Raw genomic sequence first — 21,940 nt, forward strand, 5'->3', positions numbered from 1 at the left:
TAATTACACAAGTTACTCACCCAGTAAACTAATACATTATACAGTTAATATACCCATGCTCACTTTCATATGAAAGCCCCCACTTCCTCCAGCTCTGCCCTTAAAGCTGGCCCTTGCTCTTACTGTAGTTCTACAAAACAGAAGTGGGAGAGGGGTCTCAATTGCCTTGTCCAATTCTATTTACCTACAGCATGCATTGTCAACTCAACAAATTTAATTTTAATTCACTTAAATTGTGGCTGTCCTGAACTACTGATGTGTTCAATGTAATGAATAGACTATGGCATGCAGCTTTTGTTAAAAAGACAAATCTAAACAATATAGTAATACAGATATTTTTACAGTAAAAAGAATGTTTTTTTTTTTCAAAAAAACACAGAAATAGAAGTCATTCTGAAACAATAACTTTTAGATTTAAAAAATAATTTGAAAACAACAAATGATTTGTACTCACATGTCCGTTTGCATGCAATGTATTGCCTCCCCCTTCGTAAACAATGCCTGTGTTCCAGAAAAGGTATGGGAGACACAGATTTCGATTGGCTGACGATTTTACTTTTCTGTGGTGGTTATTCCATTTAATAGTCTGTTACCAAGGAAACCGTGAACTACGGAGTCAGTGTTATCTTATCTAATTTTCATGAATGCTGTTTGACCAATAATTAAAAAAGAAATTCCCCATTTACACACGCACAAATACAATTGTCTTCCTTAATGCTGTTCTAGATATGGAAGGTATGTGGTAGGTAGAGAACAAGCATATTGCAAAGAAAGGAAAGTAGTCTCTGCATTAATCTTAAGGACAAGGTATAAGCATGCATTCATAACTTCAAAACATTACATCAACATTTAAGGTAAAACTTAAAAGAAAGTAATTACATTAATCACATATTATCATATATAACTGTTAACTACAGGGCCCATCAAGGTGAGACTATTGACAGTTAAAGTGAATTGTAGTGAACTATTTCTTTATTAATGTATCCATTAAATATATTTTGTAAGGACTGTTGACTGAATCACAGTTTTAGAAACAGAGTAGCGAGGTTACAGTAAAACATACATGACAGTTGTAAAATAATAGGAAACAGTACAGTAAGTTTCAAGTATAGACCTTCCCCAATAAATGCTCTCTTTGGAATGAGTGTGATACCTAATGGCAGTAAATCCCAATACCTAAGTCACCTTATCAATACAATTCAATACAACAAGCATGCATGTACTGTAGTTCCTTTCATGTCCCTTCTGCACTTTAATATTATTACTCAGTTGCATTTCTAAAGCATGTCGAAGTAAATTGCCTTTGCATTTGGTTTTGGCCAATGTTTTTGGCATCTCGTTTTAAAAATGAATGGTCCTTTTCAATAGACGAAAACGAAATAGTGGGGTTTTCATTTTAAGAGAAACTAAATGCACATTGGCTGGCCACTATATTAGGACTGGACATGACTTGAATTAGAGGTGCAAATTTGGTTTATCATGAGATGTGTCATGTGATCTCTGCAGCACTATGAAGCTGTGGAGCAGAACGATTGCAAAACAGTCTACCAGAAATAGGGAATGGCAGCAATAGCAAGACCAAAGAGAAAGTTGTCACCAGTTCGCAAAGTAGCAGGGGGATAAGATGGTTGACCATGTGGAGTCTATGCCATGTTGTGTCAAGGCTGAGATCAGGGGAATTAGTGGCCCAACCCAATATTTAGTACAGGTCCTAATAAGGTGGCCCAACAGTGTATACCCTTATTGCCTGTAGTGTGTCATTGTTTAGCTCTGAAGTAATTAATTTATTTGCTTTAAAAAAGAAAACTCAGACCTGCTAAATAAATTATGGAGACCGCCCCTATGTGCTTTAGAAAATGGGTACCAGAAGAAACTGTTCTTACTGTTCAAAACAAGCTGCTGCCGTGTGATGTTTCCTCATCATTTAGCATTTTGAAACTATTCCAAGAATTAATTGAATGGTTTTCTATACACTCTCTTTTAATTATAGAACAGTTTGGCTCACTGATGCAACATCACCACTATTAATTGACACATTAAGTTTAATTAAAGTCATTGAGGTAAAACATTGACATTTTAAGGTGTTATGAAATAATATCGAAAACATATAGAATTGAACCTCAGTCACAAGGGATATACTTTGTGAGTGTTGGGTTCGGCCCGTCTTTTGGTGTAATTGATTTAGTGCAGTAAGCAATCCATTCTGGTGCATTAATATATAAAAAAAATGAACCAATAGCTCTGGTGACTGCCCAAAAGAAAAACAGCCTGAACATAATACTGTCATACTGCATACCATCACACTGCTAGACAGGCTACCCAATATACAAATATTTAATTGCTAAGTTTCTGGGAGTGGCTATGTTGAACCATTAGAAAATATGTCATTGGTGGCTAGTTGAAGGCCTGTGATTGAGTCATGATTTATGTGACCTTATGGCTCCAAGTTCTCCAGGATAGTTTGGGCCAGTGCTTGTCATCTTATATCTCTTAAATTAACAGGTGCAGAAAAGGTTACCTGAATGTGTTGTGATGGGACCGTTGTAGAATTTGATGGGCAAGGAGATTGAACTGCTGTACCCTAGCATTGCTGCTGTCCATGTTGCTCTGTCGATAATTTAACAAGCACAACAATTCATATATTATTGAAGAAATATAAATGTTCTTAATGTGATGTGTTTCTTTACAATCTTTCTCAGGTGCTGCAACTTGGCTCTGAGATTCTTCCACAGTACAAGCAAGAAACACCAAAGACTCCCCCTCATATCATTCTTCATTACTGCGCCTTTAAGACCACCTGGGACTGGGTCATCCTCATTTTAACCTTCTACACTGCTATCATGGTCCCTTACAACGTTTCTTTTAAAACCAAGCAGAACAATGTTACATGGCTGGTGGTCGACAGCATTGTGGATGTAATATTCCTGGTGGACATCGTGCTCAATTTCCACACCACGTTTGTTGGACCAGCAGGGGAGGTTATTTCTGACCCAAAGCTTATCCGCATGAACTACCTGAAGACGTGGTTTGTGATAGACCTGCTTTCTTGCTTGCCCTACGATGTCATCAACGCCTTTGAAAATGTGGACGAGGTTAGTACCTGAACCAGACTTCCTGTTCTGGTAAGTTGTCTTGCCTCTTACAGAAACAGGGAGATACAGCTTTTATATATATATATATATATATATATATATATATATATATATATATATATATATATATATATAGAAGAATACATGTCAGAGATGCCATTTCCAACAAATAAATCAGTGTCATGCAAAGGACATTCAATTTACAGCTCTGGATGGCTGGGGTTTCGAATAATTGCTTTCTTTCTCTCTTTATCTCTCTTTGGCCCTCGGTCCTCCTTCATGTCGAGTCTAATTGCCTGAGTCTTTGGAAGTCTGTCTATACTCCCAGTGTTGGACCTGGCTGCAAGCCATTCTCCCTAATTTGTCATTTTCATGGCTTCAGTGTAGGCCAGCAGGGATTTCTGTTAGAGAGGGAAGGGGTGAGCCGAATACTTTAAATTGCTGCTCTGTCTTCAGGGGGCCAGCCGAAGAGTGATTCACGTCCTGTTAAATCGAGCAGTTATTGTCCAGTACTGGCTCAGTGTGGCCCCAGTGACCTTGGAACAACTAACTCCTGGCCTGGAGACAAACACTGTCAAGTGTTTTTATTTTGTGTTTTTTTTTTTTTTTGCCAGTGTTGCCATCATGTTATTAGTCATAAAAACAGACAAACATCACTCAGTACACTGCAGAAAAGGATTACTGTATAGCAGTATGCTATCAACCTAGTTCTGGAATTAAACATACAGTTGTAAACTACAGTAGGTGATGCTGGTTAAGTTAAGAAAATATGAACACAAATTAAAAAATAATAGTAGCAAAAGTTTAACTTTTAAAAAGTGTTCTTTTTGATTGAAGTTCCTAGAACAGTTTTTTAATAAAGACCCCGACAGATGCTGCAGCTATAGCATCTTTCTTTAAGCACATGTGACAATGACGACTGGGAGTTACAAAGCAGCAACACTGACAATACTTAGTTAAGAAGTAATAATTACGTGAAGCTGCACTGTTTTCCTCTTTTTTTTAAATTTAGCTTCCTGATAACTTGCCCCTTCAATACCGTTCCCATACTGTAAATCCAAGGTTGCATGCTACCATGCTTTCATTTTAAATCAATTCTTGTTTGGTGGAATAAAAGTTCTTTTGTAGTACTGAACAAAAGAATTGATTTTACATAAAGCTCCTTCCACAGAGACGCCAGATACAATAATTTTGTAACAAAACTTGCTGCTCATGGATCTAGACTGGAGTGTTGCCTAAAAGCTGTTTCTGCGCAGAACATATAATGTGGCTTATTTTAAAAGCCTTTTTTGTAAATTAAGCATTACAAATTACAACCCAACTCATTAATATAATGAAGGTCCCTACTATTATAAGGCAGGACTTAACATGACATTTAAAGGCTGAAATGCTGCAAGCCGTGTGTCACGCAATGTGTAAAGAATGTAATTAGCTGTGAAATTCTAATTGCATTTAAATACTAGTGTCAAAATTCAAACTCTTTTTCCTTGAAACACGCCTCATTACCTAGTGATGTAGACCTGATAAAAGCCATGTGCAGGTCAACAGACCTTGATATCAAGGCACTCGAATTCAGAAATCGGGAGGTTACACTAGGTGTGCATGTACGTGTACACCGGCATATAGAAGGGCTGACTGTACATTCCCGTAGCTATAAACCTGTAACCACTGAGCCCGTCCAAGACATTCGGAATTGCTTTGTGGGGTTTGGAGTAACAAGTGACGAATAGAGAGAAGCATTTGATTGACCGAGTCATGAAGTGCCATAAAGAATTTAATGTGATTCACACAAGGGCAGGCAATCTGCGTCAGGTATCTATTTATGCCACGTTGCATCGGTGTCACTGAGTTGCATGAAAACAGCTTCCGATCAGAAATCCAGTCTTTTTCCAGAGCTATGGTGAGCAATACAGGGGAACTTATCCATATCTGAGTAGAGGCATTCCCATTCTTATGGGGGAGTCAGGTGATGCCCCTTCTCGCAATGATAGATGAAGGGATTCCTCTGGGATCACAGATGAATCAACCTCCCTGCTATCTGGGTCTAAGGCCTGACCTAAATAAAGCCTAAAAATGGAACATGCTTATCAAGGAAAGGTTACTCTATTGACCACAAGTGAGTGAGCTGACTTCACCGAACCACTGCATGACCACTTTGAACCGCAGATCACACTGTGGTAGGCCACCCATTCCCCTTATTGATTCCTTCAGTTCATTGCTAGGGTCTATTAAAACAAATGGTTCAGTAGTCGCAGTGTGCTGCATATTAGCCTACAGTGCACATACTACCTTACGCCAAGAGACAGGCTCTTTGCCACATGAACTATTTAACATGATTAGCTGCGACTGGTGAAAGGTATTTTCAATTATTCTGTTTTTTTCATCACACCTGACAGATTTCATCACACCTGACAGATAAAAAATGCTCTTTAACTGTGTTACCAATTGGTGATACAAAGTGAGAACAGTACAACCTTAAAAAATAGGTGTCACAAGGATGGCTGTAGTGGTGACTTCAGACCTGGAACAGAAACACACAGATTGGTGAGTGAATTGTGAATTGTGCCAGTTTATTTCAAAATAAAGAAAAGATTTTAACAAACCCAAACACTGATACAAAACAAACGGTGCCTTGGTCAAAATAAATAGACAGACAAAACAGATTAAATTAAAAAAGGACCGTGCTGGAGCTCCCACCATGAGTAGCAATTGTTATTCTTTTATAAATTCTTCTTATTAAATTACCTCCTGACTCTTGTTCTCTCCACACCGAACACACAACCTCGAGTGAGTGAAACATGCACCTGTATATACAGTTGTGTCGGGATTCAATTAATAATTAATTATTTACTTGAATCCCAGTACATGAACTAATTTGTTGCACTCATTGACTACCAGCTTCCTCAGTTGAGCTGGGGTTGCCTTGTGTGATGTAGGTGGAGCTGAGCTGAGACCAAGACCCCCTCTTCCATGCTGAACTTGCCACATAATATCATTGATTCGAAGGGCAGCCTTTGCATTCCACGGCTTTTTTTGCTGCCCACTTCCAGTTTTCAACACAGGTGCTGCCTCCCTTACTCATTTGTCGTGTGAATCTACTAATGTCATTTCCAGTCGGACTTTGGCGCACTTTAACTCCTTGGTTAGAGCAGAGACTGGTAGCTGCAGTATTCCTTTACCATAAGGTTCCACTCTGCTGAGGCAGCATGGAACTTTCAACCATTTCCTGACGTATGAACTGATTAAAGCTTCCAGCTTCTCAACACAGTACACAGTCAGTGGCCACAGCAACCTTGGCAGCAGACCAAACTGAAAGCACCAGAGTTTCAGTTTGCCTGGTAAAGCTCTGCTGTCTATGTTCGTCAGCTCTTCCGCTGCTTGTTGTCTAACTTCTCCCACACAAACTCTGTCCTTTAGATCCCCGTCGTACCATCTCCCTAGACTTCACTGGCTTCTCAGACACTGTTGGTATTGCCTCACCATTAATGTAGAACCTTTTATCTACTACTTTACCTTTAATTATAAGGATGCCCCTTGATTTAGTGGGCTTGAATTGCATTCATGCCCATTTGATTTTATTGGTTAATTTGCCCAGTAACCGATTAGTGCAGGCTACTGTTGTAGTCATGGTTTTCATGTCATCCATGTATGCTCGAATTGGTGGTAGTCGCATTCCAGAAGCCAAGCGCTGTCTCTCAGAAAAATGTTTCTCAGAAAATTAGCTACATTATCCACTATGTACCTAATTTATGCTTTTTAGTATATCACTGCATCTTGTGAGGATTTCATTTTTGCATTACATTTTATTAAATATTTTATATCCATTTTTATGTTTCTTTAATTATTAAATATAGCTGATGTATGTGCCAAACTGTGTTTTCATGTTTCGATTGCTTATTAGTTTTCAGTTTTCATTTTCTTTTGACACTTATTTGTTCATTGTTACTATATTTTTGTTTCCTTTGATTTGTGTTTTGTTTGCATGGCTTCTCCTCCATATGTTTACCTATCGGACTTGGAAGAACTGGAACCATCGAGCTATCACTCAAGTAGGCCTCACAATTTTCATTTTAGAAACTTGACACGAGTCTTGATTTGCACTTTCTGTTGTAAGATAATACATTTGGCCCTCTATAATTATATATATATATAATATATATAATATATATCATATATCTATATATATTATATATATATATATGTATATATATATATATATATATATATATATACACACACACACACACACACACACACACACACACACACACAGTGGTTTGCAGAAGTATTCACCCCCCTGCAAAGTTTTCACATTTTGTTGGCACCTGAGCGTACTCCACAATGCTTTCAAATTAGACTTTACATGTAGAATCTACACCAACTAGAATATAAAGAAGTAAGATTTACAGAGAAAAACAGATTAATCTCAGTTGCATATGTATTCAACCCCTTTGCTACTGCAGCCCTAAATCAGCTCAGGTGCAAATGACTTGTTTGAAAGGTCACAAAATTGGTGAAATGGTTTCAGCCTGTGTGCACTCAAAGTGGTTTAAATTGTAGATAATTTCCCTCAGGTATATAAAGACTTTCAAGCTGCAACTCACATAGTGAGCCAACAAAGCAACCATGAAGACCAATGAGCTTTTGAAACAAGTCAGGGATAAAGTGGTAGAGTTGCATAGAGCAGGATCCCCAACAATCTTATCAGAACTGGAGCAATTTTCCCGTGAAGAATAGGCAAAAATTTCACCATCCTACTGTGCAAAGCTAGTAGAGACCTATCCAAAAAGACTCATAGCAGTAATTGCTGCAAAAGGTGCTTGTACCAAGTACTGACTTAAGGGGCTGAATACTTAAGCAACCAGTAAATTTCATTTTGTACATTTTCTTTGTAAGTTTTGCTGACATTTAACCTAATATAACAATGTTCAGTTCAATCGCTACAGCTTTGAATAAAAAAAAAAAAAAGTTTGTTAGAAAAACTGTGCATAAATTATTTGTAATTCAACAAAATGTGACATTATTGGTAGGGGGTGAATACTTCTGCAAACCACGGTGGGTGGTTGGGTAGGGTAGGTAGGTAGGTAAAAAGTTTGGAAACAACAGTACTTCCGCATGGTTGTAAGCGGCTCATATTTGGGGTACCTTTGAGGTAGTCTGAGTGACGCTATCCACCAACAAACTCCCCACCCCCAGTTGTGCAGCTTTCCTAGAATAAGAAGAACATTTTGGGGTACCACTCCGCTTGTGAGACATGTTTGTTTAGCATATTTTTAAAGAACAGATAATGGGGGTTGTGTTGCGAATGATCCCCTCGAGTTGAAGAAGATTCATTTCACCCAAAGTGTTTTCTTCAGTTCGTGTAAAAGTGAGATTGAATTATTCTCCAGGGAAATAAATAAAATTCAAAAAAATAATAATAATTTAAAACCTCGTTATTGCTGTAATAAATATTTTGCAGACCTTTTGTTTTTCTAAGTGTGAACGTGTCAATTATAGTCATCAAATGTATTTTTGAGAAAAATTCATGTTTTAATAATCAGTTTTACTAAAAACATAATAGTACTCACTGGAATCGTCGGTACCAAAGCAGGAACCAGGTACCCGATTCATACAAAGGAACCGGTTCACACATCTCTACATTTTGGAAGCGATTTACACTAGCAGTGGAGTGGAGTGAGAGTGGAGCTGCCTGCAGAATTAGAAGAATCAGAGTGGAGCAGACTGGGGAAATAAAAGCCTTGGAGTGAGCGGTTTCAAAGAGGAAGAGAGCTTAAGAGCAGCATTTATGAGCGCTCCACTCGGCGCACTTGCTCTGGTCTGAGTGAGAAAAAAGAACAATACCCACCCCTAGTCTTGTTGTAAATCATTTGTTGTTTCCAAACTTTTGAGCCCTACTGTACACAGATCACTAATTAAGTAAATACCAACTGAATATACATACATTAATTAATTTAATAATGCAATGGTCTATTTCCACAAAATGTATGCCAGAAAAAAAATGTCTAACAATGTAACAAACAGTAAAACACAGGATTATTTTGAAATTACCAAAGGGACACTTACATTTCCCTAATATTTAATATCTTACATGTTTAATCATCTTTGTTTTTGCTTAGCTTATCATTTGTCATCCTTACAAACTATTCCAACGAAACATGCTTCTAAAAAAAAACAGATTGAAGAAGCATTCATGTGGGGAAACATTGAGAGTTGCATAGGGTTCAGTGCACATACCTTCATCTATGGGTTTCAGTGCACTTTGAAAAACGAATATGCTTTCCCTTCCCCACAATCAGTTGAGTCTTTTGAGAAGCAATTTGTGATGGAATAGTCAGTAAACATGGCAAATAGTGATCTGAGCAGAAAGTAGAAAATCATTCAGTGCACACATATACTACGAGGATGAAACAGGTAAGACATTTCATTCTGAAAATATAGCTGACAACTTAAAAATCTCTGTTAACAAAACAAAGCTGAGCTACGTCTGTTGTTCTATTGGCATTTGAACCCTTACATTCAGTAAACAATACTGCTTTCAAGGTTTTGTTATTAAATGCATTGGCGAGTGCTGTTTTTTTTTTTGTTTACTGATTTTCAAACAAGACAGTGTGTGTGTGTGTGTGTGTGTGTGTGTGTGTGTGTGTGTGTGTGTGTGTGCGTGTGCATTTTTTGGTTTTGTTTGGTGCTTATCCACTTGTATTGCTAAACCTTACATTAAGTTGTGGTTCCTCCCTCCAGCTATGCTGATCAATGTCCCTATTACTGTGGTGTGCACATCCTTTTGGGTAGCCCCATGTAAATTTGGAAATAATGGAGTGGAGTGGAAGAGAATGTGGACTCAATATGGTTAGCGTATCTGTGGCTGACTTCCACCACTTTATGAACTAAACTAGTTAGATTTCAAGACAGTCTCAATGGCCTTGAATGATCCCTTCTGTTTAAAGTTTTAAACCCATATTGTATAGTGCTTGGGTTACTTTCTCTAACATGACAGTACTGGAATAGTTAATAAGGGAATGGTTAAGTTATGTCCATTGTTTTACTGTGAGTGCTGGAAAATATAATATTCTGTGTCTTTCTGCCCCTCACAGGGAATCAGTAGCCTCTTCAGCTCCCTGAAGGTTGTCAGGCTCCTTCGATTGGGCAGAGTGGCTCGCAAGCTGGATCACTATATTGAGTATGGAGCTGCAGTTTTGGTGCTGTTGGTGTGTGTGTTTGGACTGGCTGCTCATTGGCTGGCCTGTATCTGGTACAGCATTGGGGACTACGAGGTCATCAACGAGGAAACCAATTCACTACGGACTGACAGCTGGCTTTATACGCTGGGAGAGTCTATTGGGATGCCATATAGATTTAACATATCGGGGAGTGGAAAATGGGAAGGTGGACCAAATAAAGACTCGGTATACATCTCTTCATTGTATTTCACAATGACCAGCCTCACTAGTATTGGATTTGGAAACATCGCCCCAACCACCGATGGAGAGAAAATCTTTGCAGTGGCCATGATGATGATTGGTTGTAAGTAGAATATTATTATTATTATTATTATTAATATTTAGCATGGGAATGATTTTCACTAACATAGATAAAAGCATTTAAAATTACGATATCGCATGGAACAAATCTTTGCTTTCAGTACAAATATTTCTGCTGATTGTTATGGTAATTGTTTTATTAGCAAATTTGGAAAGGGCGCTAAACTTCATGGTGAGCGATAATTGCACTTACTGTGCAGGTTAATGATTTCCGTATTTACTATTGCAATTGTATTCTTTATCGTGTGAAATAGAGGGCATATTATGGCGCACACTGATTTGTGCTTTACTGTGGTAATCAGAATGAGTAAGAACATAAGAACATAAGAATATAAGAACATAAGAAAGTTTACAAACGAGAGGAGGCCATTCGACCCATCTTGCTCGTTTGGTTGTTAGTAGCTTATTGATCCCAAAATCTCATCAAGCAGCTTCTTGAAGGATCCCAGGGTGTCAGCTTCAACAACATTACTGGGGAGTTGATTCCAGACCCGCACAATTCTCTGTGTAAAAAAGTGCCTCCTATTTTCTGTTCTGAATGCCCCTGTGGCAGGCTGGCGAGTGGAAAGAGGCCCAGAGAAAAAAAAAAATAACTATTTTATTATAAATAAACACAAAAATGAAAGGGCACAAGGGCCAAAACAAAGCAATTTAAACACAAAGAAAGACAAAAAGCAAAACTTACAAAAATAACAATTTCCAGGCTGGGCAATGCCTTCACTGGATTCAAACCTTCCAAACAACCAAAAAAAAACCAACCTGCTTCCTCAGCTCCCTCTCCCCAAATGAGAAGCAGAGGCCTCCTTTTATATCAGGTGGCTGGGCGCCGATTGATCGTTAATCAACCTAATCAACTAATCAACCCCAGCCACCTGAACATAATAAACCCAGGCAGGTAGGGGAAGTTAACCCCATCCCTGCCAATTTAAAGGGCAGAGCTTTGCTCTGCCACACACCTCCCCCCATGTACAACGTACACCGGCCGCAATCGGCCAACTCCCCCCTTCCCCCCACCCTCCCCCCCCCAAGAGTCCAATTATGTCCCTTGGGTGGGCTGTTATGGTGGGTGGTGGTGGGCAGGGTTGATGTCGGAGCCCCCAAGCCTTCTTTGGTTGAGGGGGCCCCGAATCTCCAAGGTAGTACGGCGGCCCGGCTCCCTCTACGGCGGCCCGGCTCCCTCTAGTGGCGGGGGCGGCCCGGCTCCCTCTAGTGGCGGGGGCGGCCCGGCTCCCTCTAGTGGCGGGGGCGGCGACGGCAGACCCTCGGCAACCCTAGAAAACAAAAAGGAGATACCAGCAGTCCCAAGCGATGCGGAGCAGCAGGCAACCCCAGGCAATACGAAGCAGCAGGCAACCCCAGGCGATCCAAATGTGTCATTCCTGAGCGTAGCGGGGGTGGCATCCCTGGGCGGTGCAAGGCAGGCATCCTTGGGCCATAGCTCCTCCCCTCTGGGCTCTGGGAGCGGCGGCTCCTCCTCTCTCAGGCTCTGGGAGCGGCGGCGGGGGCTCCTCCCTTTCTCTCTGGGCTCTGGGAGCTCTGGGAGAGCGGCGGCGGCTCCTCCCTCTCGGGCTCTGGGAGCGCCGGCGGCGGCTCCTCCCTCTCGGGCTCTGGGAGCGCCGGCGGCGGCTCCTCCCTCTCGGGCTCTGGGAGCGCCGGCGGCGGCTCCTCACCCCTCTCTGGCTCTGGGGACGACAGCAGATCCTCCTCCCTCTCTGGCTCTGGGAGCGACGGCAGCTCCTCACCCCTCTCTGGCTCTGGGGACGACAGCAGATCCTCCTCCCTCTCTGGCTCTGGGAGCGACGGCAGCTCCTCACCCCTCTCTGGCTCTGGGAGCGACGGCAGCTCCTCCTCCCTCTCTGGCTCTGGGAGCGACGGCAGCTCCTCCTCCCTCTCTGGCTCTGGGAGCGACGGCAGCTCCTCCTCCCTCTCTGGCTCTGGGGACGACGGAGGCTCCTCACCCCTCTCTGGCTCTGGGAGCGACGGAGGCTCCTCACCCCTCTCTGGCTCTGGGAGCGACGGAGGCTCCTCACCCCTCTCTGGCTCTGGGAGCGACGGCAGCTCCTCACCCCTCTCTGGCTCTGGGAGCGACGGAGGCTCCTCCTCCCTCTCTGGCTCTGGGAGCGACGGCAGCTCCTCCTCCCTCTCTGGCTCTGGGAGCGCCGGCGGCGGCTCCTCCCTCTCTGGCTCTGGGAGCGACGGCGGCTCCTCCTCCCTCTCTGGCTCTGGGAGCGACGGCAGATCCTCCTCCCTCTCTGGCTCTGGGAGCGACGGCAGCTCCTCACCCCTCTCTGGCTCTGGGGACGACGGCAGATCCTCCTCCCTCTCTGGCTCTGGGAGCGACGGCAGCTCCTCACCCCTCTCTGGCTCTGGGGACGACGGCAGCTCCTCCTCCCTCTCTGGCTCTGGGAGCGACGGCAGCTCCTCCTCCCTCTCTGGCTCTGGGAACGACGGCAGCTCCTCCTCCCTCTCGGGCTCTGGGGACGACGGAGGCTCCTCACCCCTCTCTTGCTCTGGGAGCGACGGAGGCTCCTCACCCCTCTCTGGCTCTGGGAGCGACGGAGGCTCCTCACCCCTCTCTGGCTCTGGGAGCGACGGCGGCTCCTCACCCCTCTCTGGCTCTGGGAGCGACGGAGGCTCCTCCTCCCTCTCTGGCTCTGGGAGCGACGGCGGCTCCTCACCCCTCTCTGGCTCTGGGAGCGACGGCGGCTCCTCACCCCTCTCTGGCTCTGGGAGCGACGGCGGCTCCTCACCCCTCTCTGGCTCTGGGAGCGACGGCGGCTCCTCACCCCTCTCTGGCTCTGGGAGCGACGGCGGCTCCTCACCCCTCTCTGGCTCTGGGAGCGACGGCGGCTCCTCACCCCCTCTCTGGCTCTGGGAGCGACGGCGGCTCCTCACCCCTCTCTGGCTCTGGGGACGACGGCAGCTCCTCACCCCTCTCTGGCTCTCGGGAAGGCGGCTCACCCCTCTCTGGCTCTCGGGAAGGCGGCTCACCCCTCTCTGGCTCTCGGGAAGGCGGCTCACCCCTCTTTATTGGAGTGACCGGGGCATCTCCCATGTCTACCGCCAGGTAATTAACCACCATGAGGGCAACCTCTGGGAAGGAGGCCGGGTGGTGTTGTTCCTCCCACTGTTCCCACCTCTCCCCATCTCGACGCCACAGCGTGTTGATAACTATGGGGAGATCATGGACGAGGTCTGCCTCAGGGTGCATCAACCAGTCCCAGATCTCCTGGGACGGTGGTGAAGGTGGTGGTGCTGGAGGTAGTGGGGTGGCCCCTGATGCCCGGGGTGAACACGGCACCTCTTCCTGGGCCTGGTTGTAGGGGCATCCTGCCCAGTTGTGGCCATCCTCCTCACACCGGCCACACCAGTTTGCCGGTGGCACGTCTGGGCAGGACCGCCAACGATGGTCCTCCTTCCCGCACCAGGAACACCAGGGGAAGAGGCTGGCTGGGTCCTCCAGCGGTGGCTGCAGCAACTTACATTTCTTCAGCTGCTGCTGCTTTTCCTGCCTTTGCCGCTGTCTGCTCTTCTTTCCCATTTTTTTTTAAAAAAAAAAAAAAAATTATCCCAAAAATTCCACAAAACAAAACAAAAAAAAATACTGCTCTGAGCCTCTAGGTGGCGCTATCCCACTTCTGACACCAAATGTGGCAGGCTGGCGAGTGGAAAGAGGCCCAGAGACAGACTGCAGTTCAAAAAAAATAACTATTTTATTATAAATAAACACAAAAATGAAAGGGCACAAGGGCCAAAACAAAGCAATTTAAACACAAAGAAAGACAAAAAGCAAAACTTACAAAAATAACAATTTCCAGGCTGGGCAATGTCTTCACTGGATTCAAACCTTCCAAACAACCAAAAAAAAAACCCAACCTGCTTCCTCAGCTCCCTCTCTCCCCAAATGAGAAGCAGAGGCCTCCTTTTATATCAGGTGGCTGGGCGCCGATTGATCGTTAATCAACCTAATCAACTAATCAACCCCAGCCACCTGAACATAATAAACCCAGGCAGGTAGGGGAAGTTAACCCCATCCCTGCCAATTTAAAGGGCAGAGCTTTGCTCTGCCACAGCCCCTTTGTCTAATTTGTATGGTAATGCATGATAATGTATTCAAATGAGCATCCAGCTCAGAATACTGAGATGAGCCGTGTTCACATGGTATTAATTTTAGTGCGCCTTGTGATGTGTAGTTCGATTCTTTTTACTGACTCGATTAGTTTGATTCATTCCGTTTGGTGAATCAATTCCACAGATGTGTTCGTTTGATTCACTAACGCAAAATAAATATTTCTTGCTGGATTACTTGGTTATGAAAATTTGTTTGAACAAAAAAATCTGCCAGCAAGGACCATTTAAGTTAAGACTGTTCACTAGGTGGGCTGCATGGTAAAAAAAATAAATAAATATATATATATATATATATATATATATATATATATATATATATATATATATATATATATATTGTAATGTATGTGAAAATGTATAAATTGTATGTAGGCCAATATACTTAAATATTCTACTCAAAACACATTAATTCCACTGTACGATTCCTACTCAATAAGTGTGCAGTTTCAATCAATTAACTAGCATATTCCTTAATGTACTCTATAATACAAAAATAGGCAGCTATAACCAGAAGCTGCTTTCCTAGAACACTGACTAAAAAACTCAGTATCACAAATCTAATATAATGAAGGAAACAGAAGGGTATTTTATTTCAGTGGAAATCTCAAACAGTAAAAAAAAAAAGATATCAGTGTAAGAACATTTTTAACAGCACTAAAAAAAAAAACCAAGATACTGAAAAAATGTGAAAATGCAAACTAGTAAACAGTACCACTATGAAATGCACCTTTTTATGACTTCTGTCCAGACACTTGGCACTTCTTTTCTGGCACACTTGATAACAATGCTCATGATGTGTTCTAATTCTGCAACTTTTCCACATAATGCCTGTTGATGCAGAATCCAGTGTAAGAAAATCGGTACTTCTGCATTTCTCAAATAATCATCTAGCTAACGATTTTGGAATCTTCTGTTTTCCGCCTCCACCTTTAGCTTCCGTTACATCTCCAGCTAATTTTTGGCTACTGATTTTAAATTTTACACAAAGTAAAATAAATACACCCACCCCTCGTTATATCGCCCCTCGCTATACTGCGGATTCGGATATATCGCTGTCCTGGAATTGGCTCCCAGTTTTTAATGTCTAACTGCGTATGCCTTAGCTGCAATATACATAAGCACTTAGAATTACTGTTCATTTTATTTCTTACTGCACATCATAAACAACAATATACAAAACAATTAAAAACAAAGTATTACTATCGTATGGTTATCGTATACACACGTATTGCACAGTAACACAAAGCACGTTATACTTGCTGAAGCTGTTTTTATTTTAGCCAACAAGGTGTTCACGTGTGGCAGCAATGCACTAGCAAACGCCCCAAGCAGTGACGTCAGCTCCCTAGCAACAAGCCTCCTATGTTGGTGTGCTGCTTTTTATACGAAAAATGAGAAAAAGCGGGTTGCATAGGAGATTTATACTGGACCCTGACGCACCCGATAGAACGAGGGAGTGGTTGTACAGTATTTATTTGTTAGCCTATTGAAAACATATTGGAACATGATTTCATCACTCTCTTTTTCCAACGCCTCCTTTTTCTAAAAAGTCAGACCAAAGTTCACAGAATCCTTGCTATAATATAATACAAGTACATGTGTATATATGAGAGATGTTTTAAGTATGTAAAACCAGCTCTATCTGATTATATTAAGCTGTATAGCTATGTTACCTTTTCAGTGTGTTGTCAATGGGCCAGTTTAACTTAATATACAAATGTGTGTTAACAAAGTGTGGGACAAAGACTGCCTTTGAATAAGCATACAGTGGTCAGTTATTTTCATTTCAATTTAAGCTATAATAAACATGTTACATATAACAGCCTTATTTAACTGTGCAATTCTCAGACTATGCCTGACCTCTGTCTGGTTCTAAAAGTTTCCTGCTCAAGCAGGATTCAGACACCCTGTTTTCTTGCCAAGACTATTGTTTTGATTAGTATGAAACACCATTGTAAGCACTTCTCCAAATTCATCCCATGAAGTCAGTTTTCTCCCAAAGAAAGTCGCTACTTATTTGATAAGAAATGATACTGGACACAACTCCCCTAATTCAAGAAGTGTCATTTCAACTGCCAGATTTTCTTATCAAAGTAAGACCTTGGATTCAAAACTGCGGACAACAAGTAAATCTCACTTTGACTGCCAAAAAAAACCCCTTCCATATCTAGCACCGCTCTGCTTGCAAGCAGATAAGGGCAAGGCTATTTTTCTGTAGGATTTTTGCATACTAAAATTATTGAATACAGTTTACACTGTCTTGTCTAATATTCCAACCCAACAGTTCCTGTTTTTTATTGCAGTAAAAAACCTTTATATAAACTAAACATGTATATTCTTCAATGGCATTTGTAATGTCTAAAATATTTATTGTTTACTTGGAGAAAGAAAATGGACTAATTCTTAAATTGATTAAATTAAATGCTCGCTCCTGCTTTTACAGTCTATTTGTATTACAGTAGAGCCCCAAACAAGCAAATACACTTGTTAGTTTAAATATTATGTTTCTTATTAGATCAAAATACTTAAAACATTATTTATCTTCTGAGAGTTTTGTCACTCTATTATTAGATAAGAATACTTTTTATTTAAAACCTCTATGCTTAGTAACAACACAATCAAATCCAATCAAATAGGTATTTTTACTTTCAAATATCATTCTGTCTAAAAAGGGTTACCCTTTTGTTTTTGCTAATTTGCAATAGCTAGCCTCCATGTTTAGTTCCCCCAGATGCCTGCTTCTTTAAGGTTACTGGCTTCCAAGTGTGTATGTGCACAAATAACAAAGGCACACAGACAAGCTTTTTTTCTAACATTAACGCTCGTTCAGTTTTCTTAGTTCATATCATTGTAACCTGTTCGTAATTTCCTGCAATATTATTTATGCTGATTTTATATTCTTTAAAGCACAGTACAATTATTACAATATTCTGACTGAATGTCTTTCGTTTTTAACTCTAATATATTCTTTTAACATTTATTTGTAACAGTTAACTTTAAATGATTTTATAACATGTATTTCTAATTCAGTTACTTCAGTACAACAGTTGCTAATATTATTTTACTGAATTAAGTCTGCCCCCTTTCTCTGTTCATACAAAAGCCAGTTGAAGCAGGTTTTAAGACATCCTAGCCTTTTGCCAATTTTTTGGTGTTGATTAATATGAGACATGAAGTAATGAAAGTAATGTAACGAAAGAAACTGGCTACTTTTTCTCATAAAACTGGAATATGTTGACAAGGCCTTATGATAAGAGCCTGCTTTCATAGACTGCTAATAATATTTTCTACTGGTTTAACAGATCTATTTGAAAGGAGTATATACATGTCACAAAGACGGCCGAAGTGGGCGGCGTCAGAACCAGGAAGGAATGAAATACACAGACAGAACAATGTGAAATGATGATGGCGCTTGCTTGCGCCAGTTTATTGAAAAATAAAAGGGTTTAACAAACAAACAGAAACAGGACACGACACACTTCGCCAAAACAAAAAGACAAACAAATCGGACTAGACAGACAAACACGGTGAGCTTCTATTTAACGATTACTTTTGTTATTATTTCTACCTCTGTCTCCTATCCCGTTCTCAACTCACCGAACACCCAACCGCGAGTGGGTGAAAACATGCTGTTTTTATGCAGCTGTACCAAGACTCGATTGCTAGTCAATCATTCAATTGGAGTCTCAGAACAACTGCACGTGAATTAATAAAGTGCAATTCCCCGTGCTCACATATTATTACTTTTTACTTGCACGTGAAGTGCTGTGCAATCCTCGTGCCTAAATACAAATATACATTTCTAAACACACGTGAAACACAGACCCGTTTATATCCCGTGTACCAATGTCTATACACCAACATTTAAACACACCACACGCAACACATAACAGATAATATACACAGGGGCGGGCACTTTGTCACAATACAGTATTACTATAATTATTGAGAAAGCGTATAGCATATTACTTCAATCAATACAGGCTAGTTTAAATCATCCAACACGTTCCCAACAGGATTCGAACTCTGCGCTAGGCTCAGCTCGGACTGGTTCTGCGAACACCACGACAGGCTTGTGCAGGTCTGCTAAAAATATTTTCTAAAACACATTACAGTCATTACAATATTTGATGCAGTTTCACAAATATCAGATTTGTATCCCAAAGATCAGCCTGCTTCCAGTAGCTGTGACATTCTTGGGTCAGTTTCTGCTCACAGTGAGTCAGTTTTTGCTCACAGGTGTGGGTGACAGTCTTCAAAAAGCCTGATACCTGCAAAGCTGGTTAGCTGGGCTCCCATCTCTACATTCCCATTCACATCATCACTGGGAAAACCTCAAATAAAATAAGCTGTTTCTGTCAAAGAGCCAGACAACCTTGCCACGTATACCTTTTACTCAAAAAAAGTGTTCACATCTTGTACAAGGGAAGATGAGTTTTAGGGTCACTCTGTGACATTAGCCATCTCTCCTTCACAATAAGGTACTGACCAAAAGATATGCCTGGACTGCTGGGGCTTTTGATATCACAATGGTCATGGGTAAGTCCCTGACATTATCGTGCACATTAAATTATCACTCACAATACATGTAGTGTGCACGGTTTGATATTTAAATTAGCCAAATACTGTGCACTTAAATTAATGCATTTACTGTTAGAAATGGGGCAGTAAATCTAGATGGATCGCTCACATTAGGCTCACTACTTTATGTGCACTCCAAATTTAGTGCCCTTTCGTAAATGAGGCCCTAAGTGTTTCCAGAAAGTCAGCCTACATCAAATGAAAATGTGGCCAGTACAAGCATAGACTGAAGCCACGAAGATTAGGATGCTCAGGTTTATTTATTTGGAAGATTTGGTTTTGGCTGGTTGTTGTATGAAAGAGTGTGACAAAAACGGCTGTAGTGGGGACGTCAGACCAGAAGAAACACACAGTACTGCGAGATGGAATGATAAATGGATGCGCTGCTGCGCGGTTTATTATTATAAAATAAAACAGGACAAAAAACAGGACATGGCACTGGCAGCCAAAACAAAGAGACAAACAAAAACGAACTACACAGACAAACACGGTGAGCTGAAATTATGATTTACTTTACGTTATTATTTTCTCCTCTCCAGTCCCGTTCTCCACTCACTGAACACACAACCTTGAGTGAGTGAAAATATGCTGCTTTTATGCAGCTGTACCGAGACACGATTGCTAATCAATCATTCAGTTGGAGTCGCGGTACAACTGCACGTGAATTAATAAAGTGCAATTCCCCGTGCTCACATATTATTACATTTTACTTGCACGTGAAGTGCTGTGCAATCCTCGTGCCTGAATACATATATACATTTTAAACAGTTGTGTTACACAGACCCGTTTATATTCCATGTACCAATGACTATACACCAACATTAACACACAACATACCACACAAAATACACACGGGGCAGGGCACTTTACCACATATACTCCTTTTGTGCAAAGCACACATGGCCTCAATAGCCACCTCCCCCCTTAAAATCCCAAAAGTCTCGCTCAAAGTCCTGGGCCAAGAACAGGGACTTTAAGGGGTTGATGGGCGGCAGTGTTGCCAGTAGCCAGGCTGCTACTGGCCATGCTGTCAGCAGACGTGCTGACAGTGGGGCGAATCTCTCCTCCCGCTGTACCACTGGCAGCAGAAATGCTGCCAATGGTGCGTCTGTCAGCAGACGTGCTGACAGCTCCCAGACTGACTCCTTCAGCCGGGGCAAGTCCAACAGCGGAAAAGCTGCTGGGGTTTGTGGTCTCCAGACCTCTTTCCTTCATTGTTTTAATATAATGTAGTGATATTAATATATACTCCTGGGGGAAAACATCAGCGGGATTTATATGGAGTAAGTGTTGCAGGATTTAGATCACTAAAATAGGCCCTAATATGTGCATTCCAGGTAGTGAGGCTGGTCAGCACTGGTGTGGGAAGATCCAGGGCTCAATATGAAAATGGACAAGAACAAATGATCCCAGGTGCAGCTTTATCGCATACATTCTTCTGTAGTATAACAAGAATCAAGTATATTAAGCCTAATTCTAATACAATAGTCATGAGAATCCTTCTTCTTTTTTTTTTTTAAATGATTTCCTTGTGAAAGGTAAATGTAAACCATAACAAAAAGGTAGAGCGCTGTTTTTTCTGAACAACAATATTAATTTAGAAACATCCAATAAATATCATAATATTAAAAAAATCTAATAATCTCTTTATTTATTGTACACTAGTGTGTACTGAATGCTAGAAGCTTGTTAAAGCAGAGACATTTCTGCATTGGAGACACTAATGACTCATTAGCTGATATTCCGTCAAGCTCAGAAAAGCTTTTGCGGCAGGGGGAATTAGAAACTGTCACTGTTTATTGCAGAATTGTGCAAAAGTTGTCTTTCATCTGTTTCAAGGTTACTGACATTTCACTTTGACAAACCATTCATTTGCAGTTGGTGGCAGAACATTATTATACAGTTTATTTTAAGCAGTGCTGTGGTTTTCATTTGATCTGCTGTGTTGTAGTCACTGTACTGCAAATACAGTTTGTTTGGGAGGGGATCTAAAAAAAGGCTTTAGTATAAAACACCAGTGAATAAAACAGCTCTTTGTTTCATGCTATTGTATCCTGACCTTGCATCTAAAAGCCTTCTGCAATAGAAACCCACAAAGCTTTCAGACTTTTAGAAGATCATAATCTGGTTAGATCTGAGTCTTGCAAACAAACCTTTACAGAGCACAGTCAGAGCAGACAATGATATCTGGCCCTGTGGCAGTGTGCCCTGTCCTGTGTGTATTTTGTGTTATATGTTGCGTGTGGTGTGTTAATGTTGGTGTATGTGTATTGGTTCATGGGATATAAATGGGTCGTGTAACACAAGTGATTTAAAATATATAGCTGTATTTAGGCACGGGGATGGCACAATCACTTCACGTGCAGATAAAGTATGTAATAGTATGTGAGCACGGGATTGCACAAATTAGTTCACGTGCCGAGATTCAAGTGAATGATGAATTAGTAATTGAATCTCGGCACAGCTGTATATATAGAGACACGAAGCACTTCATAAGTGGAGAACAGGTGTGGAGAGGAGAATAAAAAGTAAAAGAAAATAAATAATTGCTACAACGTGCTGGAATCACCAGCACTGTACTTGTTTGTCTGTTTG

At 41.4% G+C, this 21,940-nt stretch overlaps 1 protein-coding gene across 1 annotated transcript in view; it reads left to right on the top strand.

Annotated features, from left to right (window-relative positions):
- Positions 1–21,940, top strand: part of LOC121316162 (potassium voltage-gated channel subfamily H member 1-like) — a 116,201-nt gene that overhangs the window by 12,106 nt on the left and 82,155 nt on the right. The window contains exons 6-7 of the mRNA XM_041251021.1: positions 2,700–3,092; positions 10,187–10,616. Of these exons, the coding sequence (XP_041106955.1) occupies positions 2,700–3,092; positions 10,187–10,616 (823 nt within the window). The remainder of the gene's footprint in view (positions 1–2,699; positions 3,093–10,186; positions 10,617–21,940) is intronic.

Source organism: Polyodon spathula, chromosome 5 (genome assembly GCF_017654505.1).
Source record: "Polyodon spathula isolate WHYD16114869_AA chromosome 5, ASM1765450v1, whole genome shotgun sequence".
In the NCBI taxonomy this organism is placed as follows: Eukaryota; Metazoa; Chordata; class Actinopteri; order Acipenseriformes; family Polyodontidae; genus Polyodon; species Polyodon spathula.